Here is a 12132-nt window from a genome sequence, read left to right on the forward strand (position 1 = left end):
TAGCCCCATCCTAATTTCTTTGGGGAATTTGTCCAAACACATAAAACATGAATTTATGTTTGCTGCAATAAATAAATTTACCCTATTCTGCTGTTATGGCCGGGTTTATTTATCATGTGATTATGTTACATTACTTTCTTCGAAACAATCTCAAAAGGCAAAATTTATCAAAATGTGGGATACGCTATGCAGTATGTTTAAAGGGACTGTATATGTAAATGCATTTCATGCTCATCCTGAATAAAGCAAGGTAAAAACACAAGAATCAGCAAGCTTATCCTGAATAAAGCAAGGTAAATAAACACAAGAATAAGCAGGCTTATCTTGAATAAAGCAAGGTAAAAATACGAGAATCAGAAAACTTATCCAGAATAAAGCAAGGTAAAAATACGAGAATCAGCAAGCTTATCTTGAATAAAGCAAGGTAAATAAACACAAGAATAAGGAGGCTTATCCTGAATAATGCAAGTCAAAAACACGAGAATCAGCAAGATTATCCTGAATAAAGCAAGGTAAAAACACGAGAATCAGCAAGCTTATCCAGAATAAAGCAAGGTAAAAACACGAGAATCAGCAAGCTTATCCTGAATAAAGCAAGGTAAAAACACAAGAATCAGCAAGCTTATCCTGAATAAAGCAAGGTAAAAACACGATAATCAGCAAAATTATTCTGAAAAAAATCATGGAGATGAAGTTAAATAAAACAAAGAAGGGCCAAAAAAACAATTTTTCAAACAAATAAGAAAAAGGAATCTGATGATAATATAATTTTGTTTGTAAGTCGACTTATTGAATACACAATTTATAGGAGATAAGTACTAAACAATAAACTGCGGAGTTGGTTAGGTTAGGTTAGGTTAGGTTTTGCAATTTACCCCTACCTCCACTTTTAACAATTGAACATTTGAACAGTAATTGTTTTGAATCTTTATAACAGAAACAAATCTCAAGAAATTTGATAATTGTCTAATTTTTTTTAAAGAAAAAAATTGAGCAACTAATCATATCCAGTTTCTATAAAAATAAAAATCAAGATTTTAAAATTTTCTTGTTAAAGTGTGAAAATGGCGTGCACAGAGAGACAGTTCACTTTGTACTTTGAATCTAGTGAAGACGACATTTGTACAAGTCTTTGGTCAGATATTCACAACGAAAAGGTTGTTTCTTCTACACTGAAGAACTTGCTTCTTGGCGGATTCCAGGTAATATTATGTTTTTTTAACAGATTATATCAATTGTATATCAACTGTTTGATGTTTTAGTTGTTTTGTAATCAGAAGTCATTGAAAGTTTATCATGAACTTTGCAACTTTCAGCTGCCAGCTTTGAAGCTGTTGGACTTGTCTGTCCCGGACTGTAATAGGTACTATTTAAAAATCATCAAATTACCTGACATGGTTTAAAATCTACTGTTAAACCCAATAACTTTAGCAAAAATGTTATCATCAATCGTTTGTGTTTTAATTTATGTATTGATTAATATACTACTACAGGGTATCCCAATAAACATGAGTTACGAATTCAATAACGTGGATTTAACGGTTCTGTCAATATTCCAGAAAGTTAGGACTTTCGATCACAATTTCTCCTATTAAACATAATTTTACAGCTTTTTTTCTTAAATACTTTTTTGCCGGCATATACGTTTTAAATAAAAAGTATCAAACAAACAAATCCGTTATTTTAAAGATAGTTAAAATATAAATCAAAACGCGTATGATTTCAAATAGAAGAAACCGAATGCCTCTAACTCTGGTTAGTCCGGGGTGCAATATTGGCTTTTATAATGATTTTTGATTTAGTATTGTGATACGCATTAAGAAAACTGTAATCCGTCTGCTAGAGTTTAGAATTTGTTTGTTTATGTTTTGATTGCTTTCTGTATACATGAAAACTAAGTAAACTTGTCCGTCTGTTTATCTTGCATGTAATAAATATCCCCGAGTACTATATCAGGTCAACCTGNAGTCGTATCCGAATTGATATTGACTAAAGTATTATTGAACGGAATAGTTCTTGATTGAGTTAATATCTTGCAAGACAGATACCAAAGAATACTGATAGAGTCGTATCCGAATGGATATTGACTAAAGTATTATTGAACGGAATAGTTCTTGATTGAGTTAATATCTTGTAAGACAGATACCAAAGGATACAGAAGGATATACCTGAATTGGTACCGATCTAAAAGACTTTGATGGAGTAGGGCATTTACTACAAAGGCTGAATAAAGTTTATTTGCAAAATTTCTTTTCTTTTTTCTTTTTTTTACTTTTAAGTTGAAATGCTTTAGTTGAAAGGGTTTCAATGTTTGGAAATATTTGCAGAATTCTTAAATTTTAAAAATTGTTTAGTTTCAACTAATGTTTATTATGTTTAGTGAATATGATGCAAGAACATCGGTCTACCCTTCATCAATAGTATTATTTCTAGGCAATCTATCTGAACAATATTTATAAAATTATCATACAGGAATAATTTTTTCCATGAAAAATTACAACTTTTTAATGATTTTTTTAGTGAGTTTTAATAGGGATCGACTGTAAGCTTTTTGAATCAAGCAAAGATGGATTTACAACGGTATTCTAGAAAGCTTTGGTTGCTCAAGTATGAATTAGAAAAAACAAGTTTTTGCTTTTTAAACTGTTTATTTTAATTTTTGTTATTACAAAATGAATTTATTATGTAGTATATTACAAAATGTATTTGTTATGTAGTATATTACAAGATGTATTTGTTATGTAGTATATTACAAAATGTATTCATTATGTAGTATATTACAAGATGTATTTGTTATGTAGTATATTACAAGATGTATTTGTTATGTAGTATATTACAAGATGTATTTGTTATGTAGTATATTGCAAAATATATTTATCATGTAGTATATAAAAAAACGAATTTATTATGTAGTATATTACAAAATGAAATTATTATGTAGTATATTACAAAATGTATTTATTATGTAATATATTACAAAATGTATTTATTATGTAGTATAGTACAAAATGTATTTGTTATGTAGTATATTACAAAATGAAATTGCTATGTAGTATATTACAAAGACGAAAACATTTTTGTCTTTCTTTTAAATATTAGATTGTTTTGATAGGAATAATAATATTTAGCATTTTTGAACCGGTTTTATCTATAAATGAATCTTAGTCTAACTCACACTTAAAGGACTGTAAACCTATTTTTAAAGACCCATTATTTAATAGTTGGAATTTCCGATGCACAACAATACTCTGAATAGCTTTGTATAATCAAGAATTAATTAGATATCCAATTTTTTACTTTGAAAATTGGTTACTTTCATTCCGGGTTTCTCTGTAAAAGCAAACAATAGAAAAAATTATCTATAACTCAACAGTTAACACATACTTCTTCTCTTCCCTTTTGTATTAGATGCTGGAAGGTCAATTGAAATTAGATTTATATAGTTTAGAAGTACTTGTTTAGTTTTATAGACGTGTTTAAGCAGATTTAATGGCGTCTTCTAAAAGAGTTACGATGTAGTTTGCCTGTAATTAAACAGATAAATGAAAGTATAGACCTGGTTTCAGCGCTTTCTACAGAATCCGCCAAACATCTAGAAGAACTAAACATTGCAAACTTTTTAATCAGGTAAATAAACATGCATTATCATATTAAGCTATAACTCCACGTATTATAAAAGGTGTTTTAATAAACATGGGAATTAAGAGTCGACTTGAATATCGTCTTTGATTTCAGATAATTGATACATTACATAAAGTGAATCAAAAAAAGATTGAACGTCTTATGAGCCTTCAAAAATGTGGTCCACGTTATTTGTATCTGTAAAATTGACGGAGATTAGTAGTTTTCGGTGTTACATGTTTTAATTGTGACGTTACAAAATTATGTTTACGAAATAATCCTCCATGGAACAAAGACGATTTAGAAATGGTCATTTGATTTCTATGTTTATTGGGAGACCCTGGAGGATAGGCGGCAATCAGATTTAAAAGAAATTATGTATGACCTCATGGTGTTGGTTGAATTTGAAATATCAAATCAAATCATATAATTTTCGGTATTAATTATTATGATAGATAATAACAAAACATTATTACAATAAATATGTAAAACTACCGCACCAGGCTTTGATATCTTTGATAGTTTAGTTTTAACAAAACCCCCTGTAATCCTGAAGATAAATTTTTATTAAAAGGAGTGACCGTCAGTGTATGGTGGGTGAACTGAGATTGCAGTATTGTAAATAAAATTTTTAGAATTTATTTGAAACACATGTTAAACGTTTTTTGGCGTTTTTTCAATCCTTCCCAACACCCTTCTTTTCTTTTTTCTTTTTTTTACTTTTAAGTTGAAATGCTTTAGTTGAAAGGGTTTCAATGTTTGGAAATATTTGCAGAATTCTTAAATTTTAAAAATTGTTTAGTTTCAACTAATGTNGTTTGAGCGCAAAGTCGACGTTCAAAATCATCAATTTGGGTGGGTAAGTTTTGAGAATCGGTTTTTTAATTATTAAATGACGACGTCAAAAAATGTAACAAATTTTATAGTAAACTAATTAGTTGTTAAGGATCAGGTTACGAAAATAGACATTAACTAAAAATTAGAAAATCTATCTTATTTAATTATCATATTATTAATCTCTCATTATTCACAAAGATTTTTTTCAGGTTTCATTGAAAAGACGACATTTGAAGAATTTGTAGAAATGTGCGAACAGACTCATAGAAAATAAGAAATTCAATATGATGATGAAAACAAAATAATTGATTCTAACATTGGTATATAAACATATTTTTTTGAGAAATATGTTCCTAAACATATAATTGGTTTACTATGAATTTAAAAAATATTTTTTGTCGTCGTTATTTAATAATTTATAACGAAAAATTTCTCAAAACCGAAAAACCCAAACTACATTATATATTTTTAAAACTTTTATATGTCTCTAAAGCATCCTAAAAATGTATCTACAATACTACAATCTCAGTTCAACCACCATAAACTGCCGGTCACTCCCATTAAGAAAGTTAAAGATGGCAGTTGGTAGACGATAGGTCGGAATTTGAAAGAAACATAGTTTTAGATTAGATAAAAAACCCTAAACCTTTCTAGATTTTTTTTCTTCATAAAAATACATTAATAATATTTTGAAGAAATGGGTTGGAAATTGAGATGTTTAGGTGCTATTTTTAATGTTTAAAGACATATTAATACATTATATTAGTAATGAAAATATAACATAAATATTTTAGGAACAATGTGTGCAACCAACAAATACTAGAATTGAAGGAGCATATGACAAGGTGTAGTATACAAGATGAAACACTTAACTTAACAATTCAGACACAACTTAAAGGGACTGTTATTGGAATTATAATTTACCTTCAATTTAAAAAGGGGCATACCCGATTTACAACGGTATTCAATATTTCTACAATATTTCTACAATATTTCTACAATATTTCTACAATATTTCTACAATAATTTTGTTCATTATTTAAGGAACTGTAAACTATTTTAAGGAACCCTTTCTGTTTAAACAGTTTCATTATATAATGGACTGTTTACTAATTTAAGGGACCCTTTCTAGTTAAAGAGTTTCATGTCCGATTAACCTTTGTCTACACAAAAACTATTAGGTTGTAGCCTTGTTTTTTAAGTTTTTAGAAAATTGACTGGCAATTTACATAGCAGAGGCAATGAAGGAAATTGTGAGAATTTATACTATTGTTGCGGATATATAAACGAAGATATAAAAATTGTATTTGCGTTTAAAGAGTTACCGTTCTAATACCGCAGTTAATGAATTAAATAGTGGACTAATTGAAACTATGATCCTGTAGAATTCAACCATTTAAATTCTCTAAACAATATGAGGGTAAAATGTTTATAACAAACAATTTCTGCTTATTAAGGAAAAATCTCTCATTCATTCTTTTTCTCTCTTTGTGCATTTAATTAAACAATTCATTTAAAAAAGATAAAAGGTTTTGTGTCAACAATTTAAATGTATGAATGTAAATTTCATTTAAGCTATCCGCCAGCTTTAAACTGGCAAGTCTGATTCACAACGGTGCAATTAAACCCTTTGGGTGACTATTGATGACCGATATATTCTTTTTTTTTCGAGCTGAAAATATAGTGCAGTAAAAAGTGGTTCAATTACTCTGCATGCCAACACAACGACATTACAGCACGTATTGGATTTGAATTAAAGATGTTTAGGTTCTGTGCTTTTTTTCTGGATAAAAAAATAAAATTTTATTAAATGTAAACCAGATTTTATGCAAAGATATTTACATTTACAATTGTTTCTGCAAGTGAAATGAGTGTATTGAATTTTCAAAGAGAACAAAAATTATTTATTCGGCATCCTTGATCAGACAAAGATTCAAACGGGTACTGTTGTTAATCGGATATGCAATACACAACCAAAATCCAGCCGTTTAAATTAAACTAAAAATGAACACAAAATATCTATACATAAAAGCGGCCATGCTCATTAACCATGGCATTCTGTTAAACCTCAGGCAAATAAATGGGATAGAGGGCCTGGTTCAAATCAATCCGAGTATTAACAGGGTTAAAAAGTATTTTTTTTTTAGATTTGTCTGTTTACGGGTTCTTGGGTTAAAGGGAACAAAGTTTACAATTGGGAAGAAACGAGGAGAGACAAGCTCACTCCGAACCCTTCTCTCAGCACAGAAACTCCAGGTAGGTGAACTAGTAGGATATCATTTACTCTGAATCAATCTTGCAGCACAGTAACTATAGAGCCCGCGATTTAAAACCTTCGGCTAGGGTCGTAATTCCTTAAACCCCGCTTTATGACCCAATCTTAGACCTAACTCTAACGACAGCTTGTGTCACGTGATTGACAGCTACGAGATCTTAGGCTCGACTTACGGAGTTAGGCCCAGTGGAGAATAAGGCTCAATGTTGAGTTTTGTACTCATCAAACCCGGAATGCGAAAATTCCAACCATGAAAATCCGCCAAATACGATAATAAACCGGCTTTATGAACTCAACTCTGTTGAAAATTAGATGCTTAACTTAAATTCGAAAGCCTGAGTCGTAAAAAAGGCCCAACAATAGCTTAAACCTGAATCATATTTTCTTGAATTTTTTAAATCGCGGCCTCTGAAAGGATATAATTTACCATTCTTACTACAGGGGGTCAAAAGTAAAGTTTTTTTAAAAGTTATTATAAAATAATTTTTGTTATAAAACGTTTTGTTTAGGAAATAGATCTAAGTTTCACCTTTATCAGCAGAGAAGAAGGAATCAGTCTTGCAAGAACTGTAAAGGACAAGGTGTAGTTTTTATTAATTTGACCTGCAAGACGATACTTACATGACATACTGACCTACATGACATACATGAGCTTTATGACCTACACTATCCTTACATGACCTACATGACATAAATAACCTACGTGACCCACATGACCTACATGACATAAATAACCTACGTTTCATACATTTCATACATGACCTACAAGACTTACAAGACCTATATGACATACATTAACTACATTTACCTATATAACCTACATGACCTAAATGATCTACATGACAGATATGACATACATGACAGACGTGACCTACATGACCTACATGACCTATATGACCTACTTGACCTAAATGACCTACGTGAATTTTAGACCTACATGACATACATGACCTACATGACCTACTTGACCTACATGAACTACTTGACCTACATGACCTTCATGATCTACATGAAATACATGACAAACATGACATGCATGAAATAAATTACCTAAATTAGACATGCATTACCTACATAACATACATTATCTACATGATATATACATGACCTACATGGTATACATGATCTACATGATATACATGACCTACATGACCTGCATGACATATATGACCTATTCGACCTACTTCACCTACACGACCTACATGGCATACATGACCTACATGGCATACATTTCCTGCATGGCATACATGACCTGCATGTCCTACTTGACCTACATTACCTACATGATCTACTTGACCTACAAAACCTACATGACCTACATAAACTACATGACATACATGACCTACTTGACTTACATGACCTGCATGACCTCTTTGACTTCCTGAACTACCCAGACCTAGACCCTGCCTACTTGACTGAAAGGGTTAACAACAGAGTATAAGACATCATACAAGACTACAGAATTAATTTAGTGTTTTTCTTTGCATTGTTTTCTCTTTAAAGCTTTAAACAATCAGAAGAATTGAGTCTTTGCCAAAAACTCTAATTTGTTAATACTTGCAGCTTGATAGTGTAAACCTTTGAAGGCTTCTTTTATGTCAAACTTAGATTATTTGATTTAACAGAATTAAAAGTTTGAAAAATCTATGGTCTATGTCATTGGGTTGTGAAGATAAATCTATTAGAAAATCAGAGTTTGTTGCAAAGACTGAACTAGTTTGGCCAAATTATTAGTAAAACTGGATCTAAAACCAAAGGTCAAATTTAATATTCTAATCGCAGAAGAAAAGAACTTTAGGTCATCAGTAGTAAAGTATTATCCTGGCTAACTGTGTGACCTTATAAAATACAGGTTCCAATTAGTATTCCAGGCTCCCTCAAAGGATGAGACTTCACAGACGACTGTACAGAATTTTTACTATGTGCTCCATGATATTCATAACTTGTTTCTTTCTATACTAAATCATTAAAAAAGTCAACCATAAACTACAGTTAAAAAAGAAAACCTTATTTAACATCGGGATCTTCATTTATATTCAGAGTGTCAAGTCGATTTTACAGTCTCTTCCTTTTTGGGTAACACTGTACTAACATCCCACAAACAAGCTGACCCATCTGTGTTAAGGCTAGAAAGGGAGGTCAAGTGAAGATAAAGATGGAAGGATGTTGCGGGGAAGGAATTTCAAAATTTTTCAAAATTCTTGAATTATCAAAAACTGTTCTATATACTCACAGGTATGAGTATAGATGATCATACTTTTTGCTTCGTTTTAAAAATTCAAGGTTTTTTTGTCTGAAATAAGGATTTAAAAGAACATGAGATTTGTTTATCATATCTTACAAAGTCTGCTTTTATCAAACAGTTCAATAAATTTACTTTTCTATAATTTATATCCTATGATGTTAATACAGAAAATCAAGCCGTTTGGTTAAACCGTTTTGATAAATCGTTTTAATAAACCATTTGATTAATCGTTTTGGGAAATCATTCTAATAATTCATTCAAATGAATTGTTTTTGTAAATAGTTTTCATCAATCGTTTTCATGAATTGTTTTGATAAACCGTTTTAAAAAACCGTTTTGATAACCGTTTTGATGAACNCAATCATTTGCAATACAAAATAAATTTCTGCCAAGAACTGTGTTGAGGTCATTTTTACATAAATTAGAAAGAAATCTAATGCAAAGCTTAGAACTTGCTTCAATAGTCTCATAGAAAGACACACATCTGCTAGCTAACATAGTTTTTACATGTAAACATTGTGAAATACTTTCAATCAAGTACCTATGCGTATCTCTAGGTACATTAAAAAGAATTCTAATAAGAATTCTGTCTCTCAATGCTCATTGAGAGACATGCTCATGCTCGATGTGCATTGCTAGACATGATTATGTTCAAGTCTTATTTCTAGAAATCATGTTCAATGTGCAATGCTGGGTCGCTGTAAGACATGAACATGTACTGGCTTTAAATAAACAGACATAAATAAATAGACATGCATTTATGTTTAATATGTTCAGGTTGAATAAGAATTAATTGTAGACATCAATAAATCTTCACAAATCACACTTTTTTTCTAAAAAATTCTCTTTTCATTATTTTCATTTACTCTTAAAACCTTATCCAGAAAACACTACGAAAAGTTTACCCTACATGAAAAACATCCGTCCAAAAACCAGTCTTGCTAAGACATATTTTTATCAAATCTTTTTCAAAAATATGAAGAACATATTTTCCAAAACTTGAGGGCAAGGTGATGTTCAGAGATTTGTCCAGAGTGAAGAGATATTAAGGAATTACTCTAGAATGAAGGTGTAATGAATATCGTGTATTCCTATATCTGTAAACCTAAACTACGTTGTTCATTATTAATTATCTACGTTTGTAAATAGCTACGTAAAACCTATATCATGGCTGAGTCGTATCCTTATTGATATTGACTATGGTACTTGTGTGAACCTTGAGTTCCTGATTAGATTGTATCTTGTAAGATAGATACCTGAGGATACATACTGAGCCTTATCCGGATTGATATTGGCTCTTGTATTTGTGTGAACCTTGAGTTCCTGATTAGATTGTATATTGTAAGATAGATACCTGAGGATACAGACTGAGTCTTATCCGGATTGATATTGGCTCTTGTATTTGTGTGAACCTTGAGTTCCTGATTAGATTGTATCTTGTAAGATAGATAACTGAGGATACATACTGAGTCATATCCGGATTGATATTAACTATGGTGTTCGTGTGAGTGAGTTCCTAGATTGAGATGAACCAGGATTGATACGGGTTTAAAAGTATTTATCGGAGTAGGGCATTTAATACAAAGGGATGTGAAGGGATTACTTCAGGATGAAGAAATGTGAAGGGGCTCTCCAGGATAATGGGATGTAAAGGGATTTGTGTAGGATGAATGGATGTAAAGGGACTCCAGAGTTAGGGATGTAAAGGGATTTACTCCAGAGAGGATGGATTTAAAGAGATTAGTCTTAAGTAAAGAAATAAGAAAAATTACTCCATGGTCAAGGAATGTGAAGGAATTACCTCAGGGTGAAGGGGTTTAAAGGGATTAGTGCAGGATTAAGGTAATGTGAAGGGATTACTCCAGAGGGAAGGAATGTAAAGGGATCAGTCCAGGGTGAAGGGATGTGATGGGATTACTCTATGGTGAGGGGATGTAAAGGGGTTAGTACAGAGAGTGAAGGGATGAAGGGATGTTTTTGTCTTGGTCTAAACTTCTTCGATTAGTCTTTGTTATCTTAGAACTGTAAAAGTTTAAGGAAAAGTCTTTAAATATACAAGGTTTCTTGGTTTCTTCAGTTTATACAAACTTTATAAAACAATCTAAAAGTGTTTCTTGGAATAGGATTTTAAAGTTAGTGCTTTTTATCAAATAGAGTTAGATAGTTCCACGATATATTATAGCTACAGCTAGGAGGAAATAGATTTAGATAGTTCCACGATATATTATAGCTACAGCTAGGAGGAAATATATTTAGATAGTTCCACGATATATTATAGCTACAGCTAGGAGGAAATAGGTTTAGATAGTTCCACGATATATTATAGCTACAGCTAGGAGGAAATAGAGTTAGATAGTTCCACGATATATTATAGCTACAGCTAGGAGGAAATAGGTTTAGATACATTGTTAACATAACATTTTTACTTTTATACAAATGGAAATATATTTTACATTTTAAGTTTAAGAATTTTCATTTTCTTTTAGTATCGTGGTCTATTTTTTTTTATAAAGAAACTATGCTAAATAAATTCTGTTATTGAAAAAACTACAAAAGGCTTGGTTGTTATTTAAAACAAGTTTTAATTTTTGTTCAAATGACATAAATTATTTTAAAACGTTTCTTGTTTGGTTTCCTACAGGTCTGTTTTTTTACGGCAATAACAATTCTTGCATAATTATATACATGGAAATATTATTATAAAATCTAAATAGTTATTTCATGAAGTTATGCAATTGAAGAATTAAATATTCTAGTAAGATTATCCCTATGACGGAAAAAGGATCTAATTGTCCGTTTTTTCCTCAAAGAAAAATTGGGACTTTGCCAGAAATCAAATTTTCTAATTCTTATAACTTTGCAACCCGATGGTATAAACCTTAAAACTTCATAGTTTGACATTCTTTAGATTTACGAGATTGGGTTGAAAAGATATGGGACTAAGACATCAGAGTTTGTGGCAAAGACTCAGTTCCTTTTCTCAAAAGAGTGTTAAATGATAAAATAAAAAAGATAAAAATAATGCAATAGCAAAAACAAACAAAAAAGCTTTATTTAACACGTGAACATGATTTCTATGACTTTTAACTAGGATCCCGGTCCTAATCTTAACAGACCAGGGGCGGATACAGGATTTAATTGGGGGGGGGGGGGG

At 30.9% G+C, this 12132-nt stretch overlaps 1 protein-coding gene across 1 annotated transcript; it reads left to right on the plus strand.

Annotated features, from left to right (window-relative positions):
- Positions 1 to 240: 240 nt before the first annotated feature.
- On the plus strand, positions 241 to 9771 carry LOC111697867 (uncharacterized). The gene is made up of 10 exons (XM_023468003.1): positions 241 to 250; positions 1058 to 1202; positions 1263 to 1363; positions 2381 to 2433; positions 3555 to 3627; positions 5253 to 5303; positions 6606 to 6714; positions 7243 to 7314; positions 8859 to 8968; positions 9756 to 9771. The coding sequence occupies exons 2-10, from the start codon at positions 1065 to 1067 to the stop codon at positions 9769 to 9771; spliced, it is 723 nt and encodes a 240-aa protein (XP_023323771.1). The 5' UTR covers positions 241 to 250; positions 1058 to 1064.
- The last annotated feature ends 2361 nt before the right edge of the window (positions 9772 to 12132 follow it).

This window comes from Eurytemora carolleeae, unplaced genomic scaffold (assembly GCF_000591075.1).
Source record: "Eurytemora carolleeae unplaced genomic scaffold, Eaff_2.0 scaffold285, whole genome shotgun sequence".
Classification (NCBI taxonomy): Eukaryota; Metazoa; Arthropoda; class Copepoda; order Calanoida; family Temoridae; genus Eurytemora; species Eurytemora carolleeae.